This window comes from Rhodamnia argentea, chromosome 3, assembly GCF_020921035.1.
Source record: "Rhodamnia argentea isolate NSW1041297 chromosome 3, ASM2092103v1, whole genome shotgun sequence".
Classification (NCBI taxonomy): Eukaryota; Viridiplantae; Streptophyta; class Magnoliopsida; order Myrtales; family Myrtaceae; genus Rhodamnia; species Rhodamnia argentea.
In genome coordinates, this window is record NC_063152.1 from 24,899,643 (window position 1) to 24,927,476 (window position 27,834).

The following is a 27,834-nucleotide window of genomic DNA, read 5'->3' on the forward strand; positions in this document are numbered from 1 at the left end:
GAACACAAGGAGACATAAGATCATGCCCATTTTCTACGATATCCCACCATCCGAGGTAAAAAACCCGACCGAGCACTACAGCAAGGCCATTGTTTCTCATGCAAACAAGAAGCGGTTTGATGATGAGACTATCCACAAGTGGAAGGCTGCTCTCAATGAGGTTGGAACACTAAAGGGATGGGACCTCCAAGGCACGCCAAACAGGTATTTAATTATATGGAGTATGGTCTAGTTGTTCCAAATGCATTATGTTGTCCAGCGAAACCTAATGTCTTTATGCTTTTCTCTACGATACTTTCAGAGGCAAAGGTGAATTTGTGAAAGAAGTAGTCAATAACGTCTTGACGGAGTTGAAAACCGCCTACTTGGAAGTATCTGATTGCTTAGTTGAAGTCAACAATCATGTAGATGAAATAATGAGGATGATAGGTCCATACAACCGTGACACAAAGATTGTTGGAATTCATGGTATGGGCGGCATGGGAAAGACGACTATTGCCAAAATAGTGTACAATCAACTTTCTAGTGATTTTGTTAATTGTTGCTTCCTTTCTAACATCCGAGAAACAGAGATTACGCGCTTGCAGAATCAGCTCATATCGAACATTCTTAGAAAAAGATGGCCCGATATCAACAATATCATGGAAGGCAACAATGTGATCAAGGAAAGGTTATGCTCTAAAACAGTGCTTCTTTTGCTGGATGATGTTGACGAAGCTGTTGGGATACACGTAACATGCATAGGCAAATAAAACATATAAAATACGCAGCGGAAATAAATAAAAACCTATACACATATCTCCATAGGCGTAGTTCGTGCATTTCAATCGAAAAACATGTGTAACGAAGGGGTTTGACGGATTACCTCTTGAAGCGTGCTTGAAACGAAAAGGTTCGGACGTTCTTCGAACCAAGCCCCACAAGTGTCGAGCCTCTAGTTCGGACACACCACCAATCGCAACGTCGAACGGAAAGATGAACTCGCGAAAATCACCACCTTAATTGTGCTAGCAATCCCGTGGTGATAACTCTTCGCGTTCTTGAATTTTTGGTCAATAAAATGAACAAAGAGAACTACACTCTCACGGTTCTGAAATGCACACACACTAATCGCAAGACGCTTTCTCTTTTTTTTTTAATCAAAAGAAACGCACGATCAGCAAGCGGTTGCCGATCATGCATGTGCACGATCAGCAACCGCTTGCCGATCGTGCAAGTGTGTTGCACGGTCAACTTCTTGACCGTGTAGCGCACGCCATCAACAAATGCACACGGTCAACTTCTTGACCGTGTGCATTAACCAAATTTTTTTTTTTTTATCTTTTAAAAAATTGTTTCCTAGTTTTAATATATAAACATATATGATATATATTTATATAATAAAACAAAACAAAAGATAAATGATATGTGTGCAAATCCGACACAACAATTTTGTGTCGATTTAGGACATACGTGTGCATCATATGCAATTGCGCCTATGACCAAAAATAAAATTGAAATTAAATCACATTTAATTTAATTTTAGCCCGACTAAAATCGGTATACGTAATTGCAAACATATTTGCAATATCGTCTTTCCGTTCAACGTCGTCATGTATTGGTTAAGGTGTGTGACATCCCTATGTTCATCACTGAGCTGGCATTAAGACATGCACTAACACATTAGTACTTCCAAGAGAATTGATTGTCCCGATCAACCTCTAGGTCCTACAAGTCACGAGTGACATCTAGCAATATGTCATGGCTACCCGGACGGTGTGAATTCTTTAAGAACATAATGAACCCGTCGGCTTTGCTTACGAGTGTAATTCAATCCCTCTGTCTTACTATATCCCGATCGAACAAAGACCATGGAATATTTGTCAAGCCACCGATTCGATCATATGCACAAATCTAATCGACATGCATTTATACGAGACATGAACATTTCATTCTCAATTATAACCCCGGCCGAGGATTTCAATGCATTGTCATAATTAAATTGCATAGGATATCATACCTTGCATGTGACAAGGAGACAGATTCCATTTTGCGCACACGTGTGACTTCGTATGTGCATGAACTGCGACCATCAAGAACAAAGACGGATCGACGAACCATCAATATGTGTCCTCGTGAACCATAGTCATGCAACACACAAGTCAACACTATGCCTCGGGTCTAAGGATTATTTACACAAGACCAAAGCATGAACAATTAGACATTGACCACGCTAAAAGCTTCCATGTCGCTAATCGTTCAATGCGTGTCACGTTCAGTGAACTTGTCTGATACAAGCACTCGTGTTCTAACTCGAGCATCGCAATACCCAATGACTTGTGACTCGTCATTCCCTTAAGCATCCAATGCTCAATGGTGAAGTTAAGAACACACCGGTCTCAACAGGATCATTGATATCCATTCAATAATCCATCAACCGGGAACAGTTTAAAGATTCGAGTCTAATCGTGAACCTGTCACACATATTCTCAACGTCTCAAGAATAGGTCCAGCCACAGCTGATCTTGTGGAATTTATTCATATAAGTAAATAATTGGACAAATGAATAAATACGTCTTTGCCATTAATTAAATAATAAATTGAAAATACAACTGAAATCCCTAACATGTAACTATTACATAGTCACTTTAGGGCATATCTCTAACAGAAGCTAGTCAATTTGATGCACTCGTGCAGAAGCGTGAGTGGTTTGGCAAGGGAAGCAAGATTATCATTACAACTAGAGATCGGGGAATCCTCAATGTGCCTACACTTGTTGATTGGACTTACGAACTTACTAGCATGGATTTTGATCATTCTCTTCAACTTTTTAGCAAACATGCCTTTAGAAGAGATTATCCCATAGAGCAATATATCTTTCACTCCGAAAGAGCAATAAATATCCGTGGCGGTCTTCCTTTAGCTCTTGAGGTGTTAGGTTCTCTTTTATCTGGAAAAAGTATAGAGGAGTGGGATGCAACATTAATGAAGCTAGAAGAATTTCCTCATGAGGGTGTTCAAAGGAAGTTGATGATCAGCATTAAAGCTTTGAATGAAGACCAAATAAAGATATTTCTTGATGTTGCTTGTTTTCTCATTGGGATTGATAAAAGAATTGCGATTTACATGTGGGAAAGCTGTAAATTTCTTCCTCAACAATCTCTTGACATCCTCCAGCAAAGATCTTTGGTAAAGATTAGAGAAGGTAACCGATTGTGGATGCATGATTGGTTAAGAGATATAGGAAGAAATCTTATACAACAAAGAAGTGGTAAGAAACCAGAGATGCAACAATGGGTGTGGACTCATGGGCAAGCATCAAAGGTTACGGACAAAATGCGGGTAAATCGTGCGACTTCATTCCTTTTTAAGGAGATTGTCACAAGCATAGTCATTTTGATTTCATAACTACCAAAGTTGATTTATTTCCTGTGCACTTACATAAGTGGTTTATCAATTCAACATTAGGAGAAAAGATAGAGTTGTTTTCCCCTTTGAAGAAGATTAATGTGGTAAATAATGGTTTTTTCTAACTTTCATTGTCCGATTCTATTTTGGCAGATAGGAGGTGATGTTCATGGAATTGGAAGTATCGAAGCAATATGTCTCAAGCTTGATGAAATATCTCAATACTCCTTGATAAAAGAATGCCTAGCAAGTCTTTCAAATCTAAGGTTCCTTCAAGTTGATAGCAAAGACTTTGATGGAAGCACAAAACATCTTGGTACTCAAGTGGGTGGTCTCCTATGCTACCAGTGCTCAAATTTTGTTCAAACCACATTTGGCCCACTTATCCTTCCGGAGTTGAGATGGCTTTCATGGAATTGCTTTCCTATGGTTTTTAAGCTGACCAATATTTCCATGAGGAAACTATTAATCCTTGATCTATCAATGAGTAAAATCACGGAAAAATGGGATGGATGGAGCCACATCAAGGTATGATTTCAGATAAAATCAGTGTAAGTTTTGTTGTTATATGTAATCTTAATTCATTTTGAAGAGCAATATGTTGTCTTCTTTTCGGTTGGCTAAGAATTTGAAGGTCCTAAATCATTTGGATGCATGAAGTCTGCGTAAAACCCCGCACTTGTCTCGTTTATGTGAATTTGGAGCGACTAATTCTCGAGAGTTGTGAGAATTTGGTTGAAATTGATCGGTCAATTGGTCGGCTTAAGAAGTTAGTCTTCTTAAACTTGAAGGATTGTAGTAATCTCCGAGAGCTACCGGAAGAGATTGAGGCCTTGGAATCTTTGAGGGAACTTCTTCTTGACTCTACGACTATAGAAGAGATCCCCGAATGGAGAAGGATGAAAAAATTGGAAATTCTCAGCTTGGACAAGTGTACGTTCTTGAATAAGTTCGGTTTTGCTGGTTCCGCAGCAGCAACGAACCTTTCTTTAGTGGATAGCCACTTGACTCAACTGCCTAAGTCGATCGAAAATTTCAATTCACTAATTCGGTTGAATATATCAAGCTCGAATATGGAGGAGTTACCTGATGTAATTGGGAACATGAAGAATTTGAAAGTTCTAAAGATGAGATGCCCCTTGAGAAGACTACCTAGAGCCATTGGGAAGTTGGAGAAGCTTGAAGAGCTAGAGGCATGGGGTACATTTGCAGAAATTCCCAGTAATTTTGGGAATCTCCCATTTCTGAAAATTCCGGTATTGGGTAGCCCTAGAATTTCGAGAGGTGCCTCGGCTTCCGAAAGTCGATCAATCTATGTTGTAAAACAACCTCGATGGAGTCTTTGCCGAACTTCTCGAACCTGTTAAATTTGAGAAATTTGAGGTTGACTTTGTGGTTTAATCTCGATGGTCCTTCTACACTTGAAGCGGCTCCAAGTGCTTGGTGGATTGGAACACTACGCATGCTCGAGTTCTTGAAGTTGTCTTCTCCTAATATCAACATCCTATCTTCCGATTTCATTCTCCTTTCTCAACTGAAGAAACTCAAGCTCCAAAGGCCGTAACTTGCAATGCCTACCTAAGCTTCCGACAAATTTGTCATACTTAGGTATCAAGCTTTGCGAGAAGAATGAAAACGAGTGATCTTTCGGATTTGAAAGGGTTATCGATTTGGTCGTTATTGGTTGTGATGAGCTAACGGAGATTCGAGGCCTCGAAGGTTTAGAGAACCCGAGAACATTAGAGCTCGGGGAACTTCCATCATTAGCGAAGTTGCCCGATCGACTAACTTGAATAAGCTCAAGAAAATCCATTTAAATGGTTGTCCTAAGTCGTCGAGATTCGAGGTGGTCCAGAATCGTTGGAGATACTTCACATTGTGAACTATTCAAATATGCAACGGGTTCTCGATCGATCAAGGTTCAAGAATCTCAAAGTTTGGATTCCTGGAACCGGGGACTCAACATCGGATCTTATTTTCATAGAACTGATCCATGTCACCACAAGAATGTAATTGGCTACTGAAGTTTTACTTGGATTTTAGATTAAGTGATTATTTATCATTATTCTTTTCATGATGTGCCCCACACAGGCACACACATTATGAATTGGTATGAATTATAAGCCATGTCTCCAAAATAACAATAATCTCTAACACGATGACAACAGTAACATGGAAGACAAGTTAGTGAACAGCGTCCGGGTAGAATGTACGATGATTTGAAACCTACAACAATTATGTGATCGGAGGTGGAAGACAACCGAAAAAGGAGTGAGTGGTATTGCCGGAGATGAGAAGGAAAGATTGCTTGAGACGGTTTAGCATCTTGTTGGTGCTTTTGTAGTTATAATAGTAGAGTGGAAAAGACAAAGGGATCTCAAACTTACAACCTAATTGCACAAAAATAACGGGAAGGATCAAATTTGAATATTTTTCGATAATTCAGCGCCTCCGCCTCCCGGTGCCTCCGTTCCCGGAAAAATGGTGAAAATTTTTAGGCTAAAATTGGAATTGGCCAAAGCACTGCAAAGTCAAGAGCTCGAAAGCACGAAACAGAGCGAGACGCCGGACCGTTCGTCTCCGACCCAAAAACAGTGAGGTACCTCCTTCCCGGGCCATGCTTGCTCCCCTCCAGCTCCTTGCGGGTCATCGGTGTTTGTCTGTCTTTGAGCTGATATACAAGTTAACGCGCGTCTTCTATTGCCGTATATCACGGTTGATGGGCAAAGCTCTGTGAACCGGAAGGAAATAGAAATTATATACGTATCGATAAACACAGGCAAAAGGACACCGGAGTGTCAATATTTGTGTAGGGTGCTCATTTTGGTGCCAATAGTTTTTTTGATCCCTTAGGTGCCAAATCGGAAAAAAACGATCACTTAATTGCTAATTCCGGCAAAAAATGATCACTTATGACCTATATGACAACCATTCTAATTCTTTGATTTTGTTTCCCAGAATAAAAAAAAAAGATGAGAATCCTGTTTAGTAACGTAAATGATTCTGATTCTGCTCCTAGAAACAGTTTTAGAGCAAAAACAAGAACAAAAAAAAAAATTGGTTTTGAAAAAAAGGATCATTTTTTAGAATCACAAAGTAGAATGAAGTCACATATCTCTCACTTTCCCCTTTCGGTTCTCTTGTCACTTTTCCCTCAACCTAAAACAGAATAACGAGATCTCATTTAAAAATAATAATAATAAAATAAAAATAAAAAATTCAAAAAATAAAAAATTCAAAAAATCACAAAAAATTAAAAATCTCTAAAAATAGAAAAAGCTTAGATTAGGCTAGTTTGACCTCATTTTCATAAATTTTGGCCTAGATTCCCTAGATTTCATAGATTTTATTCTTTTTTAGAAAAATCATAAGCACATTTGAAATTAAACCCGAACCACATTTCTCTAAGTCCTTAGGACTTCGTTAGGGTTTTATGATGCGATTTATCAATGTCATGATTCCTTGATTGTGCACTTAATTTCATTGGTTGGTGGGTGGTTGGCGGAGGGCGGCAGGGGGTCAGCAAGGGGTGGCAACGAGCGACAATTGTTGGTGGGCTGTTGGCGATGAGCAATGGGTCGGGGCAAGCGGCGTTAGGTGGCGGTGGTCGGTGGCTCGTGACCCAACCTAAGTGTAACAATGACTTAATTTTTAATGGATAAAAAATGGGTTCTATGTGGGTTTTACATGTTATCCATTTTTGACTCATCATATTTAACTTTAATTTTCGGGACTTATTTTTTTTTAGCCCTTTAAAAGCTAACAACTCATATAAAATTTAGTTATATAAAATAAGGGTAAAAAATGGGTTATGCATCTATAGGTTCCGTCCCTCTTACAATGAAAGAAACGCGGCGAGTCCTCCCCCCGCTAGCGTCCTCCGTGCGTGCTAGTGTGAGCGTCAATCCATTAAAGATGGTGAACACCAATTTGCTTTTCTCTTGCACAACTCGTCGAACAATCGCTTTGCTCCTACGACGGATTTATCGAGACGGAGAGAGAGGATGACGCTACCGAGTTTAATTCATCTTCGCAGGTGCAATCTTCGGCGATGACTCCAATTCACTACGTTGCTTCGGTCAATCGATTCAGCTACGAATAGAAAGATGCACAATAATCACACTCGGAGATCGTTTTAAAGACATCGAGTAGTGCATTATGCTAAAGAGAAATTGGCGGTGTTGTGGATTGGGCTGCTAAAGCCCGATGCTTTAAGTTTTTACTTTGTAATTGGCTCTATAAGATTTCCAAACATTGTGGGACCTTTTCGGTTCAGAGGTCCATCTATTTTGTTATTTAAATTATATTTGAATTAATGAAAGCTAATTTTTTCGACTAAAAAAACTAATCTTCGGGCAAAATATTTTCTGAAATTGAAGGGTCGGGAGAGAGGGGAGAGCAACCAAAAAGCGTATTTTGTCTGTTTTTCTCCTCTCCGTGCAAAATTGGTAGGTTGCGGGGGGCCAAGGGCCCAAGCCTCCACCTCCATTCTCTCTCGAAACAAGTCTCTCCGTATAAGTAGAATCATTAATATCACCAAAAACATTAAATTAATACATTTATCACAAATAGAAAATTATAAATTAGTATGCCGGTGATAAATTAACTTTTGTTGTAAAAGTAAATGGCGATCTTTGGAATCAACTCAGAAACATAAAACCAACTTGAAATATGAGAGAAGAGATAAGAGAGAAGTGGGGAGCAAATGTTAACTCTTTTTCATTGCCTCAACAAGTTTACAAAAGCCTCTATTTATAGGCTAGAGGGTATATTACATTGGGAGAAGAAAAACCGTTCATGGAATGTGAAAGGTGCAACATCAATCCATATCAATGTACATCAATGTATATCAATGTATTTGTAACATATATTGGAAGAGGAAAAGATGAAGCATCCACCTATGATTAATATATTTATAACACTCCCCCTTGGATGTTCACCTTTTTATTGTACACTGTTTGAACTGCCTCATTAAAAACCTTGCCAAGAAAAACCCAATGGGACAAAAAAAAACTCGGCGAAGGGAAAAAGAGTACAGTGTGTATAATACTCCCCCTTATTTTAATAGTCATTGCACGTAGGCTGCCTCATTAAAAACCTTTGGCAAGTAAAAACCCTATGGAAAAAAAAAACTTACAAAGGGAAAAAGAGTACGGCCATAAACCTTATGGGTTCCATCCTTCGAGGATGGTTAATTCGCTCTCCCCGATTGAAGTAGTCGCCTAAGTCGACGCATCCCTATTCCATATACAAGTTTTTCAAATGTGGAAGTAGGTAGGGATTTAGTGAACAAATCTACAAGATTGTCACTAGAGCGAATTTGATGAATATCTATTTCACCTTTTTCTTGAAGCTCATGTGGATAAAATAACTTAGGTGAAATATGTTTAGTTCTATCACTTTTGACAAATCTATCATGCACTTGTGCAATGCAAGCCGCATTATCCTCAAAAAGTATAGTGGGGGCATTATGAACCGAGGATAAGCCACATGAATTTTGAATGTGGTGTATCAAAGTTCTTAACCAAACACATTCTTTAGCGGTTTCAAATAATGCAATAATCTCAGAATGATTTGAGGAAGTAGCAACTACACTTTGTTTTATTGACTTCCATGAAACCGTCGTACCTCCACAGAGGAACACATAACCGGTCTGTGGCTTGGGATTATGAGGATCGGACATATAGCCAGCATCCGAATATCCCACCAATATTAAATCTTTGTTTCTTTGGTAAAATAAATCAAGATCAACGGTTCCTTGAAGGTAACGTAGAATATGTTTAACGTCATTCCAATGTCTTCGGGTTGGATTGGCACTGTGTCTAGCTAGAACATTTACTGCAAATGCAATATCGTGTCCGGTGCAATTTGCAAGATATAATGATGCTCCTATGGCGCTAAGGTAAGGAACTTCAGGTCCCAACCTATCCTCGTTTTCCTCTTTAGGCCTAAATGGGTCTTTGTCCACTTTAAGTGAACATACCACCATTGGTGTCTTGAGAGAATGAGATTTATCCATGTAAAATGTCTCCAATATCCTTTTTGTATAATTAGAGCGGTGCAATAAAACTTCTTCCGAGAGGTGCTCGATCTGCAGGCCAAGACAATACTTGGTTTGACCCAAGTCTTTCATTTCAAATTCCTTCTTTAGGCAAGAACGAGCTTCTTAAAACTCTTTTGGGGTTCCAATTATATTCGGGTCATCCACATATATGGATATGATGGCAAAGCCATTTGATAACCTTTTTATGAACACACAAGGATATACCACATTATTTACATATCCCAGCTTCAGGAGGTAATCACTTAACCGATTGTACCACATACGACCCGATTGTTTAAGACCATATAATGATCTTTCCAATTTGATACTGTACATGTTGCGATTTTCATTCTTTCCCATCCGGGAAATTGAAAATCCTTCAGGGACTTTCATATATATATCGGTGTCAAGTGACCCTTATAAATATGCAGTCACAACATCCATTAAGTACATATCTAGATTCATACTTATCGCCATGCCGATCAAATAACGGAACGTAATATTATCCATTACGGGAGAATAAGTGACATCAAAGTCTATACCGGGTCTCTGCGAAAATCCTTGGGCAACTAGTCTCGCTTTATATCTTACCACCTCATTCTTTTCATTGTATTTTCTTACAAACATCCATTTATATCCAACGGGGATAACATCTTTGGGTGTTCGGACAACGAGTCCAAAAACACAACGTTTATTAAGCGAATCTAGTTTCGCCTTAATTGCCTCCTTCCATGTATTCCAATTTGAACGCTTCCGGCATTCAAGAATGGATTTTGGTTCTAGATCCAGATTATCTTTTGAGATAGTCAACGCTATTGAGGAGGCAAATGAGTCGTCGACGACGGTTATAATTCTATCATATCTCACTCCCGTGTTCATATAATTTATTGCAACCTCTATATTAACATCAACCAAATCCTCATCATTTCCCAAATCAATAAAATTTGGCCGCTCCGTATTCCCGGAATTGTTATTTGGGGCAGCTGCACTAATTTCACTTGGGATTGCTTTCCTCTGCGGGGAGGCGCATTGGGTGATTCGAATGTTTTTTCTTTTTTCGCGGATTTATGTCTTTAGCCCTCGTGGGTCGTCCACGCTTCCGGCGTTGACTAGGCTCATCGGACATTTTTGGTCCCAAGGGGATCTCCACTCTAGGTGGTGCTTTTTCTGCAGGAATATGGAACTTAATCACCCCTTTGTGATCGGTAAATGCATCCGGCGGTTTACTTGCTAAATGTTGTAAGTCAATAATCTTCTGAACTTCAAGTTCGGTCATGCTTGTACGTGGATCAAGGTAATTCAATTGATCTTCCTTCCGGAAAATTTCACGGCATTCTTTAAGCTTCAGGCTTTCTCCCCCTAATGCCGGAAAATGTGCCTCATCAAATATACAATCAGCGAACAAGGCAGTAAACAAGTCGTCCGTCCGGGGCTCCAAGTATTTTATAATAGATGAAGGTTCATATCCCACATAAATACCAAGTCGACGTTGAGGCCCCATTTTGGAACGTTTGTGGAGGTGGTATAGGAACATATACGGCACAACCAAATATTCGCGAGATGGGAAACATCGGGTTCACATCCACGTACAAGTTGAATCGGGAGTATTCATGATATGCAAGTGGGTCGAATTCTAATCAATGATGCAGCGTGCAATATCGCATGTCCCCAAAAACTAAAGGGTAATTTAGCCCTCAACAGCAACGGTCTAGCAATCATTCTCGGGCGTTTGATTAAAGATTCTGCTAAGCCGTTCTATGTATGAGTATGTGGCACAGGATACTCCACGTCTATCCCAATAGCCATACAATAGTCATCAAAGGCTTTAGACGTAAATTCACCAACATTATCTAACCGGATCTTCTGGATTGAGTAATCGGGGAATTGTGCACGTAATTTAATTAGCTGAGTGAGTAATTTTGCGAAAGCCATATTACGTGTTGACAACGTGTCAACGTATGTCCATCGTGTTGAAGCATCAATCGGGACTATGAAGTACCCGAAAGGTCCACATGCGGGGTGGATAGGCCCACGGATATCTCCTTGAATTCTATGCAAAAATATAGGAGACTCCACCCTTACTTTAGTATGAGACGGCCATATAATTAATTTACCCTTGGCGCACGAATCACATACATAATGAGTAGGTGAAAGGAGCCCACGATTTGTTAATGCATGTCCAACTGAATGTGTTAATATTCGGCGCATCATATTCGACCCTGGGTGACCCAAACGGTCATGCCATAATTGAAAACCTTGTGGGTTTGTGAACTTCAGGTTCATCGCAACATGTTTATTACTTACATTTATGTAAGTATAATATAACCCGGAGGAGAATGATGGTAACTTTTCCATAATTTGTTTTTTGTATCCACTCATATGAGTTAGATACAAGTATTCTTTACCACCTTCGGTCTCGGTTTCAATGTGAAACCCATTGGAACGAATATCTTTAAAGCTGAGTAGGTTCCTTTTAGACCGTGGGCAAAATAAAGCATCATTAATAAAAATTTCTCTGCCCATTGGTAATATTACACGAGCTCTTCCGAAGCCTGTAATTATGTTACTATCACCTGAAATAGTGGTAATATTCCATTCGCATTTTTTTAATGCCTCAAAGAACTTCCTCTCTTGGAGGATAGTATATGTAGTACCACTGTCTACAAGACAAAGAATACCATTGTTCTCCTCGAGATAATTGCTCAGCATCATTGATGACTAACATAAAAGAATAAGAAATGAAATTATAATATTAAACATGAATATTATTCAAAAACTAAGAGAATACATGTGAATAAACATAAACTTATATATATTGCTTAATCTAAATCCAAAAAATGATCAATATCAAAAGATGTATTGTCAAGAGATGATTCTTTATCCTCCATAAAGGGCTTGGTTGCAACATTGACTTCCCTTTTTCTCTCACCTTGCTCCCTTTGATAGAGGTCAACCAGGTGCTTTGGGGTGCGACAAGTGCGAGACCAATGGCCAGTAGAACCACATCTATGACAAATATTGGCACCGATCCGGTTAGGTACTTCTGGACCTTCTTTTCTTTGTGGACCACGTTTAGGTCCTTGTGAACCTCTATCTCGGCTCTTATAAGGTTGATTTTTCAAGTTACGCCCTTTGCCTTTCCAATGCCAACGACTCTTGTTTTTATGGCGTGCGACATGTGCTTCGGGCATAGGTGCAGATCCAGTAAGATGGGAATTATGATTTTGCATCAACAACTGGTTGTGCTTTTCTGCTACAAGTAGTGCAGAAATTAATTTCGAATGTTTTGAATAATTCTTTGCCCTATACTACTGCTAGAGTACAAGATTATTGGCATGGAATGTAGATAATGTTTTTTTCAACATTTCAATCTACGTGATCTGTCGGCCACAGAGTCTTAATTGTGATACAATTCGATGAATAGCAGAATTATATTACGCTACGGACTTAAAGTCCCGAAAGCGTAAATTGATCCATTGAAACCTGGCATGAGGAAGGACCACTTCTTGTTGATGATCAAAGCGATCCTTCAGGGATTGCCATAGAATTGCAGGGTCCTCCTCGGTCGGATACTAGGCCTTTAAATCTTCATGTAAATGGTGGCGAATGAAGATAAGAGCCTTAGCCTTCCGGGCCGGGGTATAATTAGATTCTGGGAGAATAGATCGACTAAAATCTAATGATGTTAAGTGTATCTTGACATCAAAAACCCATGTTAGATAAGTACTTCCAGTAATATCTAACGTTGCAAACTCTCTCTTGGTAATGTTTGACATACTTAAAAAGAAAATGTAGAGATGTTAGATAATGAAGAGGTAAAGATGTGTTACCTCGAGTGATATCCAAGATTCTAACCGATTCGTGCTGATAACGTGTTGTAAAAGTAAACGGCGATCTTTGGAATCAACTCAGAAACATAAAACCAACTTGAAATATGAGAGAAGAGATAAGAGAGAAGTGTGGAGCAAATGTTAACTCTTTTTCATTGCCTCAACAAGTTTACAAAAGCCTCTATTTATAGGCTAGAGGGTATATTACATTGGGAGAAGAAAAACGCTCATGGAATGTGAAAGGTACAACATCAATCCATATCAATGTACATCAATGTATATTAATGTATTTGTAACATATATTGGAAGAGGAAAAGGTGAAGCATCCACCTATGATTAATATATTTATAACAACTTTTAATTAATTTTCATTAAATTATATCATCAAATTGATAAGTTAAATGGCGAGTGTATCTGTTTAAAATTTTTGACAATCTATTTGACCTAAGTGTATCGATTTGAATTTTTTATGATAAAAAAATAATTTAAAATAAAATTTATCATAAATATATGAATTCAAAATTTTTATGATAAAAAATTTAGTTTCAAGTAAATTTATTGTATCAATTCGAGGTTTCGTAACATTAACCCAAATAAAATAAAGCTTTTCTTCTTAAAGATTTTAAAATACACATTTATCGAGGGCCTTAGCTATAGTGGGCCATCCGAAGGCTGGTCCGATAAGCCCAAAGTGATCCGCGCCCTTGAAGAGAATTGATAAGAGATCTGATTTGACTTGAATGGGCTTGCGTCGCCACCGAGCAGCATCCCAGCACAGGTGAAGTTCAACTCTCTCTCTCTCTCCTCCTTGTAGTTATATTTTGACAAATGGGAGAACAGAGATCAACAGTGACATGTATGTTACCACGGATTCAAATCCGTTTTCATTGCCACCGGAAGTAGAAGGGATGAAGGCAATAGAGATCCCCGAAATTATTGCAAAATGCTCAACTTTGCTCTTCAAAAAAGCTTTATCTAAAACGATTTGGCTACTTCATTATTTGAGATGATTTGGCCACTTTAGATGATTATTCGAAATAAAATCTATTTTAGATCTTTGATTAATAAAATGCAGACATTCGGGCTCTTATTTTTTTTCAAAAGGCAAAAGGAAAAGCAAAAGCAAAAGATCAGTTTGAACATTTTGTAATAATAGTCAAGAAATTCCGTCTCCGGTGCCTCTATTCGCAAACTTAACATGAAGAAAGTTTTGTGGGGCTAAATTGGAAGTTCGCCGAAGTCCCGACAGAGTAAGAATGTCCCTTCCCAGACCTTTCTTGTTCTCTCCAGCTCCCTCTCACCAGCAGAGATGTTTCGCACTCTCCCCGTCGCCTAATAAGGTTCTCATCTCTCTCTCTCTCTCTCTCTCTCTCTGTGTCTCCCTCTCTTCAACTTCTTTGTATTTCCAGTACCGCTCTCACTTGAAGTCTGCGACAATCGTTTCGGCTGTCGGTTCATCATGAGTATTTGTCGTTCTTTGGGCTGATATACAAGTTAATGTGCCTCTTCTGGAAAGTTCATGAGTTTTGCTGGTAGCGTATAGCGATTGATGAGCAATGATCGTTGTTCTTTTCCAGTCTTCCTGGGTTACGCAGTTTCTAGATAAAGATTTGGTTACTGAGAGTTTCTGCTTCTTTTCCCTTTCACATTTGAAGCACTTATGTCTCTTGAAATAAAAAAAAAAAAAAAGAAGAACATTGCAAAGTTGGGTGATAGTCTTGGGTTCGGATTTTTGACTTGGAACCCTCCAGACATGATGATTCTTTGGCAATTTGTGAACCCTTGTTTGATGGGATGGATCCTCCTTGCTAAAATGGCTTTCTTTAGTAATTCTTGGACCCTTTTCCAGATTTAATCACCGTTTTGCTGTGTGGCAATGTTCAGTATTTCTATCGGACAAGTTCCTGTTTTCCTTCTGTTGAATTTTGGTTGTGGATGGCAATGCTCTGCATGTGGCCCTTAGTAGATAAATCCTCATCAGTATGTTTAGGATATGATGATTATCTAAGTATCCTAGGTCGGTTTTGTTCTCACCAAGGACCGTGTTACCGATCCTGTTACTCCCTGTAAAGTAGTTGTTTTACTGCATGAATCACGGGGTCTTTGCTTGTTATATTTCCTTCTGTAGGCTGGGACCTGTAGGTGTCATCCAGCTCATGTTGTGTCTTCGATTTCCCTCTCTAACGCATTTCTTTTGCTTTACTTCAATATGGTTCAGCTCAAACAATGCGAGGCTTCCATACCCTCCTGTTAGTTCCTTCGCTGATAAAATTTTGACTGATCTTTTCCTTTGGTGCACGCTTGATCTGCTGTTTGAATCTGATCATGATGGCATTGCATGACAATGCCTTGACTTTATTGTTAATTAATGTTCTCCTTTGTTCCTCAGCTCACAGTAAGAATGGCTCGTTCCTCAATCGACGAGGTCTCTGAATCCGGTGCTTTTGTTAGGACGCCTTCCGCATTCCATAATTTTATTTCTCAGGATCCAAGTTCTCCTTTCCCTGCCGAATCCGGAAGATACCATCTTTATGTGTCATTTGCTTGTCCCTGGGCATGCAGGTGCCTTGCGTACTTGAAGATTAAAGGACTTGACAAGATCATTGGCCATACAGTAATGGGCATAGTGTTTTTAGTTAGCTCATGCTAATGGTATTCGATCAGCTTTAAGTTATTCATTTCATGCAGGTAGTCAAAGCGAAGTGGGAGAGAACAAAAGATGGTGACCCGCATATTGGATGGGTCTTCCCTACTTCCAACACTGAAGAACCTGGAGCAGAACCGGACCCAATAAATGGAGCTGGAAGTGTGAGAGAACTTTATGAGATTGCAAGTACGGTCTATTCTGGAAAATATTCAGTTCCTGTACGTGACATTTCTGTGAAGGGGTTATTCTATTTCCATTGCTGGTCCATGTGTCTTAACTTGCAAGTTGCCAGTGCTCACAACATATGTGTTGCGCATTACGATAGGTTCTGTGGGATAAGAATCTGAAGACAATCGTTAACAACGAGAGCTCAGAGATCATTCGCATGTTTAATTCTGAGTTCAATGGTTTAGCGGAGAATGCCGCTCTTGACCTTTATCCTCCTCACTTGCGAGCCCAAATAGACGAAGCTAATGGATGGATATACGACTATATAAACAATGGAGTTTATAAATGTGGGTTCGCCAAACAGCAGGAGCCTTACGAAGAGGTACAATCTTCACTACTGTGAATTGTCACTAGTGTTATATGCAAAAGTTGCCACTTGTTTGCTTTTATGTAACTCTCATTCCAGTGGTAGAGCATCCCTTTTGTTTGACGTAGACAACATATAGGCTAGCAAATGACATGGTGAACATATGCTTCCCCTCTTCTTCCGATAACAGATATAGGAATGTCTAATGTGTCCTATGACAGAGTGATAATGTGGAAGTGAATGAGGTGAAAAGCAACTTGCTGAAGGTAATTCTCTGGCAGCTAATTGATGTTGTAAAAAAATAATAATAATAATCTGATTCGTGTTGATTCCTGCATGCATCTGTAAAAGTATATTTTCGTAAATCGAGACTGCATCTACTCTATGTGAAAAAGATAATTTCTCCTCAAGTGGAGGGAAATAATCCATATCAGATGTTTTCCTTTGTTTTGGATCGTTCATACGGACAAATTCTCTGGACTGTTGATACTACCCTATTTGTTCTAAAGAGTGGGTGGCTTCATTCTTTGAAATTTTTAGGGGCAGCCAGTATTAGTTTTTCTTTAGATGTTTTAGTGTCTCCTCGATTGTTGGGTTGGTACCCATTCAAACACCAGCAACCCCAAAAAAACAGAAAAAATGTTCGGCTATCCGCAACCTGGTCACACCTGACATTTATGAACAGCAAGAAATGGTATGAGGAAGATGCTCTAATTGACTGGGTTTCCTTGGAGTTCTTCCTTCATTTAACTGGAAAATAAGGTTCTGGTATTAAACGCTGCATCGGATAATGGTTTGAACCTCCCTGCAGATGGTTTGCTCAATTTTTCTGGGACCCAAACAAAGCGACCCCCTTTGCCCCGTACTTTTCACTCCAGTGGTGGACTTCTTAAGCAAAATGCCATGCCCCTCCAGATAGGCTGCAAAGATTGGTTTCTGAAAGGGTTAATATACCCAACTATCTCATGTTCCAATGATTATGTACTTTTGCTGACAACAAAATGATCCTATGCACCTGAGACATTGTGGATTCGTTGTATAGATCAGTTTTTCTCTTCTTAGAGGCATATTTGGGACTTGAAGTCAACCTTACTGAAGATGAACCTCTCTCTTTGGGAGACGGCATGGATGATAAGATTCCTTTACATGATAAGGAAATAATTGATAGAGTGCACCAAGGGTGGTAACCTATAAACGATCTCATGCGAGAGAGGGATTTTAACACCTCTTGAACATTGAAAATGCCTTGGGTAGCTTGACCAGTAAACCAAAAGTTCCAAGGAAAAACCAAGCATACTAATCATTGCAAAAGAAATAACATCTGAGAATCCGCCAGATTTTTAGTGAAGGTAATTTTTCTGCTTTCTTTACAAGGTTAATAGACCTCCACAAATAATTCGTTCTGATGGAAAATTGATTCTAACTAACCAAAATTGGATACCTTGGGTCCTTACTGGGGTCTTACCGTCTCTAAACTTGATCCAATGTCTTTCTTGGACTTTTTGGATCTTTTCCTTGTAATTTCATTTTCTAACCAATAAATGGCTGCACCTCCTTGGTGCGCTCTTTGCGAAGGTTTACTTTTTTGTATTAATAAAACAAGAAAAGAAAAAGGATCTAATTGATTACATTCCATTCTTGCAGGCTGTGGAGAAGTTATACAAAGCTCTGGACAAATGCGAACAAATACTTAGCAAGCAGCGCTATATTTGTGGAAATATACTAACCGAGACGGATATACGGTTGTTCGTCACACTTATAAGATTTGATGAGGTACACTCTTTTTTTGCGGTTTACTAATACAATACTTGCTTTCAGCATTGAACCATAAATATCAGAACTTTAGGATGCACCCATGAATCGTTTGGTTTGGTTTGGGAAACACTTAGATCTCCTATTGACAAAGAGAATTGCTTACTCTTGACGGTATATTGAGACACAAGATGAAATTAAAGGAAAAATTGACTTCTGTCTGAGATTTGGTCTTGCTAGACACTCAGACGAAACCTTTCTAAGTCAAGCAGAACAGTTTCCTCACCTGGGAACTTGTTGCTGTTTCTGTTGGTCAAGTTGACATGATGCTTTGGACTATATGGTTCTACTGTGACAAGTAAGTACACTTGTGGAAATCACTGGTCATGTTAGACACTCGGACGAAACCTTTCTATTTAGAGCAGTACAGTTTCCTTACCTAAAAATTTGTTTCCTTTTCTGTTGGTCAAGTTGACACAAGGATTTTGACTACGTGGCTTACAGTCAATGAAATAAATGCATATGCAAAAGTCACTGGAAAAGTATAGGTGTTTAGCCATGTCTCTTGAGGTACCCAATTTGTGATGTCTGTGAGAGCTATGAGCTTTCTCTCTGTGATAATTCTATCATCTATAAGACGGGCTCAATTTTATTTCCTTTTGCTGTTGAAGTATGCGTGAGTTGATCTTTCATGCCATGGAGACAAGCGCCTTTTCCTCTATTGTAGCTGTAAACTGGACCACTCTTACTAATACTGGAATGAGGAAGGAATGGAATCGATCTTACCACTAATAGTCTATCCATCTTCCTCTCTCTCTCTCTCTCTCTCTCTCCCCATATACTTACGTATATATTATATGTGTTATCACAGAGGGGGGAGGATCAAATATTAGGTATGTGTGTATCGATCTATCTGACTAGGGAAAATAGGCTGGCCACCAGCTGCGTTTCTATGGGGTTTAAGAAATTTGGGGCACCCCCTAGATAGCCCTCCATGGAAGGTTTTTATGGTGATTTAAGGCTTTTTCAAAGACGACATTGTATGGTAAACTCTGACCTAACATTGAAAAAATATTATTGGGCGGAGAAGATGTTGGAGAGAAACCTGACGAACAGACATAGAAGTCTTAAAATCGATTTCTGCCTAAAGAAGAAAAGTTATTGATAGATTTCACCACCAAAAAAGGTGCAGCTACTTGCATTACTTATCATTTAGATTAAATTGTGTCTTTGTCCTTTTCTCTTCCTGATAAAGATAAGGGCATTGTTTATTTTTTTTCCATTTTCCTGAAAAAGATAGGTTTTCATTTAAAAAATCAATAAATAGCTAATTGTGCATAACAACGGTTACTCTTTTCTACATCAGATTTTCGATGACCTCAAACATATGATGTGCTGTCTAGAAAGCAATTTCTAGGAGGCTGTTCTTTCTTTACTTCTGCTGGACTAACCAGTCACAGCACACATCAACCGTTTCATCAGGGGGTGAGCTTAGTTTGAATGGGTAGTTTCATTTAAAAGGCTTGCACTAACCTTCAAGGTATAAGTTTGCAAGTTTTTTGACATAAAACCCAGTTGTTGGAAACAGAGTTGGCCTTGGATTTAGGCTCTTGCTTCCAGAGTAGAACCTTTAACTTGTTTGTGGTCTTTTAAAAGTAGATACTGCTTTGATTTTTCTTTTAAAGGGTGAGAAATTTGAGTTATCTGGGCATCTCTGCTGTGGATAAATGCTTGAATCACAAATATTGGCCCCACTCGTAAACTTTAAATGCAATAATGCTATTAATTTTGCTAAAAGATGTTTGTTCTACAGTGAAGAGAAGACATGGAAAGAAGGAGATGCCCGCTTAAACGTAAAAAACGAAAGGATGAAGTTCCTCATCTATCTCTTTTTAGGCATTGTCAAGATAACAAGTTAATTGGAAACATCATTCTTCTTAGAAAAATGAGACTCTGGGTTTTATATACTATGAGAGCTAGGTAAGAACTTACTAGTTTAACCTATCTTATGCGAAATGGTTTTGCATGTATGGGAATCAGGAATCAACCTGGTAAGCTGGAGTCAAACTTCCAAGGTGACTTGCAATGATTTCCCCATTGAATGTGTTGGTTAACACTCCTTTTGCCATTTGACAATGATTCAATAACCGACTCGAAATTACATTTGATATGTTTGGGTTAATACCACGAACCCCAAAACTAGAACACCTATGATAAACTTACCACAAACTAATTTTTTAACCAACAAAAACCTCAAACTGGTATATACGTGACAAATTTACCCTCCGTTAGTTTCCGTTGAAGTTTACCATCAAATTGCTGAGTTGTGACTCATGGCAATTGACGAATGTACCCGTTTGGTGTTATTTTCCTTCTATTTGTCATAGCTGTGTACTCATTTGGGGTTTTTTCGTGGTGTTAACCAATTTTAACGGAATTAAAGGGGGGTTAAATTTATCACATGTGTACCAGTTTGGGTATTTTGTGGTTATAAAAATTAGTTTCGTGTAAATTTATCACGGATGTTCCAATTTGGGGTTTTTGATGGTCAAAAAATTACTTTGGGGTAAATTTGTCTCAAGTGTGCCAGTTTGGGACTTTTCGTGGTATTGACCCCGTATACTTTTCATTATTTTGCAGCATCGAAATCATAAATTGATCTCTTCCGGAAATATTTAACAATCAATAAGTCACTAATTCATCTTCCTCTTTTCAATGGTGCAAGCTATTAATGATCCCTTTTTCTGTAGTTCTGCTGTTATTTTAGTGGCCATCGTAAGGACTTCCATGGAAGGAGAAATATACTTTGGTACAGATGTATCAACTATACAGTTTGAGGATTAAGTCACTAATTCATCTTCCTCTTTTCAATGGTGCAAGCTATTAATGATCCCTTTTTCTGTAGTTCTGCTGTTATTTTAGTGGCCATCGTAAGGACATCCATGGAAGGAGAAATATACTTTGGTACAGATGTATCAACTATACAGTTTGAGGATTAGGACGAAACAGAGTTTTAAAGATTTGTGCATGTTCTGTCTAAATTTGTCTTAGGATTAACGGTTTGTACTAGTTATAAAGAGTAGGGATCCTGTAGTCTCCAAGGATAGGGCAGTCCAAAAACAATTGAGGAAGGGTTCAGACAGGTCTTTCATACAACTATGAGAAAGAAAAGAAAAGAAATCTAAGAACTCTCGTTGTAATTGGCCATTCTGACCGGACCTCATTTTGCAAGTGAGCTCTCTCAGTAAGGTAATGCCATGGAGCAGCAAGTGCATGAAAAGCCATTTACAAGGTCAATGCTAAAATGACCATTCTAAATGTTCATAGACATCTATATACAAATGAATTGTTCACTATTACCAGAAATTTAACCATGTATGTATTTATCTTTGATGGTACAAGAGGTGTTCTCTATTCCAGAAGAGAATGAAAGAAGTGGGTGATGAGAGAATAGGTTATTGGACTATAATCTTTTCGCTGCAATAGTGCAATCGTAGTACTTGTTCCATCTGCAGTGTGACGGAAATCTCAAAAATCTATGAATATCTATACTCCCTAGAGATTTTACTTCTTTGATTATTGCCAATGGTCAAATGCTCTGCCAATGGTTTATACCAACCATGGAATGTTTAGGCAAACACTGTCTGGGCTCCGCTTTATTAGTTGGAGTTGTTAACTCTATACAGAATCATAATACCAGTTCTGCACCATATTTGAGGGTAAGCTTGTCATACTGTTTGGCTTGAGCGTATGCTTTTACATGCTCGTGTGATACCTGTATTCTGAATAATGGCCGTGTTAGGAGCATACCTATTGTTAAACAATTCAGTTAGAGGAAAATTTTAATCACACACACATATATATTTAAGTGGGTCTAGCAGGTATCCACTAGTCAAGGTCTCTTGCATTTGTTTATTTTCAGAAAAACGTTCATGAGATACATTCATTGTGCAGAAAAGGAACTCTAATGTGCATCCTCTCAATCCCTCACATTACACTAGTATGGACATACTGCTTTTTTTGTGACGCTGCATGTTATTGAAAAGTTGGAGCGAAGCCCACGTCATGAGAAAGATGATCTATCACATGAATCTCTTGTGTTATTCTGATTCACTCATTCATCACACGTGTTTCTTGGAGTTTGAACTTTTGTTGTGGCAGCAGGTCTATGCAGTTCTTTTCAAGTGTAACAAAAGACTTATACGTGAGTATCCGAATTTGTTCAACTACACAAAGGACATCTTTCAAATCTCAGGCATGAGTTGCACCATCAACATGGATCACATCAAGCTCAACTATTACAGAAGCCACCCTTCGATGGATCCATTGGGTACTATCCCTATTGGCCCCAACATTGATTATTCTTCTTCTCATGACAGAGGAAGGTTCGCTCTATCCAAATGATAACATCAAAGGAAGTTCAAGCTTTCGACGTTCTGTTCCATGTGATGTGAAGAAACAAACAAGAGATAAGTGTAGCCCCAGTTATCCTAGATTCCCTATATATATGTAACTGGATTGCGCTTGGAAAGCTTTTTTCCTGCTTCTCTGCCGGTTTCTGTGTCATTCCTAACTTCATGTACACAAATGCCTGTTCTTCCCTCATGTACTCATTGGGAGATGCATCCATCCTGTGTTACTAGATCTAAGTGGTATAGAGGACCCCTCTTGATTGTTTTGTATTCTTCTTTTGGTCTGTACTGTTTCCTAGCTAAGTAGTCGGTAAAAACCTCTACAGCAATTTGCATAAACAGCATCATTAATAGTTTTTGCCAAAGAGTTCATGCCTAACAGTTACTTGCAGCATCAGTTGACCTCCATGACATCCATTTGATCCAAGTCAATGTTTTCAAACCCGGACCAGATGGTTCAAACAGCATTGTCCGGTTTTTCGCAATCACCCAGTTGGGTGGTTGAATCGTTTAACACTGGGCTCTACCTCTCTTTTATTAGCCAAACTTTTTGTTACTTTGATGAGAAATTGAGGCTGCTGGGGATGGACCCCTGATCTCTATTGAAGTAATAAATTAAATAGCAAAAAATCAACATGGTTATAGTGCGGAATTCCTACAGTTCATCAGTGAGATAATACATTGTTAGGAGCGTTTAATGTAGAAGAGAAAAAGTAAGGGAAAAAGGCGAAACCTCTTTAGAATAAATAAAGGAAAAAATTAAGTTGTCGCAATAGGCCATTTCTTTAATATTTGTACTCATATCAAGTGTCAACTTACAATTACCAAAGAGATTGCCCTAATGTATAGTAGGAGTTTAGGGCACACAAGGTCATGGAAAAAATTACATGTATACCTTTAGAGGCAATACTTTCTTCTCTTCTTCAAAGATAGTTTTCTATAGGGTTAATACTATGAAAAATCTCAAACTGGTACACCTGTGATAAATTTACTCCAAGCTATTTTTTTTTTTTTATCTGGGCAACAAACAAATTTGAGCGCAATGATGTCTGGCATATTCATACTGCCCATAGGTTCAATCAGGGAACAAAAATGGTGTTTGCCCTAATTGGAAAGGGGTTAGAAGTTTTTTGCCAAGATCAATTTATGTCGTGAGCGAATCTTTGAGTAGCATGTATCCCGTTACTTAACTACAACGTATCTCGTGCGGAGATGCTTTCTGGCAGCTAACGTTGTCATGGGATAGTGATAAAGAGCTTCCAATGTAAGAGTTTTTTTGATGTGGATTACATCAATTGAAATTGTAATCCCGTTTTCTAGAGTCAGTCTTATAAAATAATAAGATATATATATATATATATATATTCTTAATTAGTTTAAAATAGAGCTGACTAGTGCGCACCGAATTAAGCTCAGTCTGTGATGAAAGGGTCTATTGCTAAAAAAATCCTAAAAATAATGCTCAAGTCTCTCCTCTAACCCTAATGCACAATAACCTAACATAAGGAATAATTATAGTACGCGATTTGTAAGAGGCGGTTTCATTGAGTTGGTGATACAAATGGCAATAGACGAGAAGCACTTGAATCTTGGATCGTCGTTGTTCCGCATTAAAAGCGACGACTTTCAAATTATGTGCACAAATCCTTTATTTCCATTATTATGTTCTAGATTCTAGTCATGGCGATCTTGGAGTGCCGTTTTTGCGGCTTCCAACCCAACCTGGGAAAATTGTGTCACGGGTGATGGAGTAATTATGACTCAACCCTGATATGAGATCATTATGATAATATCTAGAGGGGTCTTAGTATTGGTTGCTCCTCTCCGTTCGTTTTGCAAGTGCATAAAAAATAATTAAAACATGTACATTTGTTTACACCCACCCCCCACCATCACAGCACATTGAGAACCTTCTGAGAAATTACTTGGATTTCCACACAGACATGCGATTGCGCTCAATTTGCTCCAAAATCCCAATGTCCAAGTGAGCACGACAACTTGGACCAAAAAAAAAAAAAAAAGTGAGCACGACAACACTGGCGATGGCTTCATAGTTCAGGAATGTTCCTGGAATACTTAATTCACATATGGGCATATGAATATATAATATATATTACATTTTCTTCTGGTCGAAATAATATATATTATACACGCATATATATATATATATATGTATATATGTATTTATTATGTGAACATCATATAATTGCCAAAGAGAAACCGCCAATAGTGCAAGAAACAACTTTCGGCAGTTCATGGCGACTCGTATAATCATTAGACTGGTTCTACCCTTTCATTTACGTCTGATGGATCAAATAATATACGTGTATAAGTGACATATGTAATTCATTATACATACCAAATTAAGTAAGAGTGAACAACTTCGGCCGGCACCAATTACAGCTTCGCTCTTCACTCATAATTTTGTTGTGGATATTCAATTGGTGCCGGCCGAAGTGAGCTTCTTGGCAGCTTCTGAAAGATCCAAACGGCTTACCGAGATGGCGGAGACATCAACGAAGACTGTTGCGAACTTCTCTTTATAGGAGAAAGCATTTGCAGTAAACGAAGATCAGTCGTGGATGTGGGGTTTCGGCATGAGCATGTGCATTTGTGGATGAGGTTTCGGTACAAAGACTGGAAACTTACCTCTACATTTGTCCTAGTAGAAATTAGCCTCATCCTCCTGCAAATCAGTATGGTTTTCGACAGCTTTTCCAATCCTTGTTGTACAGGGAATTTGCAGCAACCTATGTAGTTGAACTTTCACATCGGCAGCGGTTGCTAGTATTTTCTGTCCTTCTACTAACTGCAGCCTCTCCAGGAGAACGGGTACAAAGAACCAATAAATATGTTGAACGCCTCTTCCGATAATCAGGAAATGGGAAAGTCGCCAGGATATGATTACGAAGTATTTTTGAGCTTCAGAGGACCAGATACCCATATGGACATCACTGATTATCTTTACACAAGCATGATTGACGCTGGAATTCGGGTATATAAAGATGATGAAGAGCTCAGTACTGGGAAGAGATTGGTGGCCAGCTTCTCCAAGCGATCAAGCAGTCAAAGATCTCCATACCAATCTTTTCGAAAGGATATGCTGACAGTACATGGTGCCTTAGGGAGTTGGTCAAGATGGTGGAGTGCAAGAACACAAGGAGACATAAGATCATGCCCATTTTCTATGATGTCACACCATCTGAGGTAAAAAACCAGACTGAGCACTACGGCGAGGCCATTGTTTCTCATGCAAACAAGAAGCAGTTTAATAATGAGACTATCTACAAGTGGAAGGCTGCTCTCAATGAGGTTGGAGCGCTAAAGGGTTGGGATCTCCGAAGCATGCCAAACAGGTAATTTTATAGTGTATGGTCTAGTTATTCCAGAGGCATTATTTTGTTCGGCTAAATCTAATGTCTTTATGCTTTTTCCTCCAATTCTATCAGAGGCAAAGGAGAATTCGTGAAAGATGTCGTCAATGATGTTTTGACGGAGTTGAAACTGCCTACTTGGAACTATCCAATTGCTTAGTTGAAGTAGACAATCATGTGGATGAAATCATAAGGATGATAGGCCCACACGACCATGAAACAAAGATCGTTGGAATCCACGGTATGGGTGGCATGGGAAAGACGACTCTTGCCAAAATAATGTACAATCAACTTTCTAATAATTTTGTTGATTGTTGCTTCCTTGGTGACATCAGAAAAAAAGAGATCACGCGCTTGCAAATTCAACTCTTATTGACCATCCTTAAAAGAAAATGGCCTGACATCAATGATGTCATGGAAGGGAAAAAGGCAATCAAGGAAAGGTTGTGCTCTAAAACAGTGCTTCTTCTGCTTGATGATGCTGATGATGCAAGTCAACTTGAAGTGCTCGTGCACAAGCGTGAGTGGTTTGGAAAGGGAAGCAAGATTATCATTACAACTAGAGATGAGGGAATTCTTAAAGTGCCCGCACTTGTTGATGGGACTTATGAACTTAGGGCCATGGATTTTAATCATTCTCTTCAACTTTTTAGCAAACATGCTTTTAGAAGAGATTATCCCTTAGAGCAATACGTCTCTCACTCTGAAAGAGCAGTAAATATTTGTAGCGGTCTTCCTTTGGCTCTTGAGGTTATAGGATCTCTTCTATCTGGAAAAAGTATAGAGGAGTGGGATGTCACATTAAAGGAGCTAGAAGAATCTCCACAAGAGGATGTTGGAAAGAAGTTGATGATCAGCATCGAGGCATTAAATGAAAACCAAAGAAAAATATTTCTTGATATTGCTTGTTTTTTCATTGGGTATGATAGGAGGGTTGTGATTCCCATGTGGGAAAGCTGTAAATTTCTTCCTCATCAGTCGCTTGGAATCCTCCAGCAAAGATCTTTGATAAAGATTATAGATGATAACCAACTGTGGATGCATGATTGGTTAAGAGATGTTGGAAGAAATTTTATACAACAAGGAATTGGTATGAAACCAGAGAAGCAACAATGGGTGTGGACTCATGAGCAGGCATTGGATGTTCTGGAGAAAACACAGGTAAATTGTACAGCTTCATTCCTTTAAAAGGCGATTAACCAGTATAATTGCTTTGGATTTTGTTCCTATGAGTGGATTCATTTTCCAGTGCACTTAATGATGTGGTTTATTAATCGTTTTCTCCTTGAAGGATATCAATGCGGTAAATCATGATCGTTTCTGACTTCCGTTTTCTGTTTCTATTTTGGCAGAATAGAGGTGGTGTTCCTGGAATTGGAAGCATTGAAGCAATATGTCTTGAGTTTGATGAACTATCTCAATACTCCTTGATAAAAGAATTTTTAGCAAGTCTTTCTAATCTAAGGTTCCTTCAAGTGGACAAAAAGTTCATTCGTCAAGTGGATAGCAAGGACTTAAGTGGAGACTCAGGGTGCGTATGGTAATGTTTCTGTTCCCGGAACAACTTTTGGAACAGAAACACTTTTTTCTGTTTCTGTTCCCGGCTACGATTTTTGGGAACAGAAACGCGTTTGGTAACTACAAAAAAAAAATGTGTTCAAAAGCTTTGATAAAAAGTCGTCGTCTTTGAGAGTGTGAAGGAATAGTCCAGGAACAGAGGGTTGCAAAAAGTGTTCGTCTTGCATTATAAAATGTGTTCAAAAGCTTTGATAAAAAGTGTTCCGGGAACAAAGAAACAAGTATTTTTTGTTTCTCGTTTCTGCTCCAAAAGTGTTCCCGTTTCTGAAAAGTGTT

The 27,834-nt window shown here is 38.7% G+C and overlaps 3 protein-coding genes across 3 annotated transcripts in view; all 3 read left to right on the plus strand.

The window, feature by feature from the left end:
- Window positions 1-27,834, plus strand: part of LOC115754060 (disease resistance protein L6-like) — a 97,873-nt gene that overhangs the window by 65,630 nt on the left and 4,409 nt on the right. Inside the window, exon 4 of the mRNA XM_048275634.1 lies at window positions 3,541-3,915. Coding sequence (XP_048131591.1) covers window positions 3,541-3,915 — 375 coding nt within the window. The remainder of the gene's footprint in view (window positions 1-3,540; window positions 3,916-27,834) is intronic.
- LOC115754038 (glutathionyl-hydroquinone reductase YqjG-like) lies at window positions 14,512-22,861 on the plus strand. Its single transcript, XM_030692944.2, has 6 exons — window positions 14,512-14,600; window positions 15,650-15,874; window positions 15,949-16,125; window positions 16,233-16,457; window positions 18,087-18,215; window positions 22,359-22,861. Exons 1-6 carry the CDS (start codon window positions 14,517-14,519, stop codon window positions 22,596-22,598), a joined length of 1,080 nt encoding a protein of 359 aa, XP_030548804.1. The 5' UTR covers window positions 14,512-14,516; the 3' UTR covers window positions 22,599-22,861.
- LOC115731729 (TMV resistance protein N-like) lies at window positions 25,660-27,108 on the plus strand. Its single transcript, XM_048276835.1, has 2 exons — window positions 25,660-25,962; window positions 26,056-27,108. The coding sequence occupies exons 1-2, from the start codon at window positions 25,745-25,747 to the stop codon at window positions 26,138-26,140; spliced, it is 303 nt and encodes a 100-aa protein (XP_048132792.1). The 5' UTR covers window positions 25,660-25,744; the 3' UTR covers window positions 26,141-27,108.

Coding starts and splice junctions, on each gene's coding strand:
- LOC115731729 (XM_048276835.1), top strand. CDS start 25,745: ATGGTGGAGTGCAAGAACACAAGGAGACATAAGATCATGCCCATTTTC. Junction 25,963..26,055: donor CTCCGAAGCATGCCAAACAG/GTAATTTTATAG, acceptor CAATTCTATCAG/AGGCAAAGGAGAATTCGTGA.
- LOC115754038 (XM_030692944.2), top strand. CDS start 14,517: ATGTCCCTTCCCAGACCTTTCTTGTTCTCTCCAGCTCCCTCTCACCAG. Junction 14,601..15,649: donor TCTCCCCGTCGCCTAATAAG/GTTCTCATCTCT, acceptor TTTGTTCCTCAG/CTCACAGTAAGAATGGCTCG. Junction 15,875..15,948: donor ACAAGATCATTGGCCATACA/GTAATGGGCATA, acceptor CATTTCATGCAG/GTAGTCAAAGCGAAGTGGGA.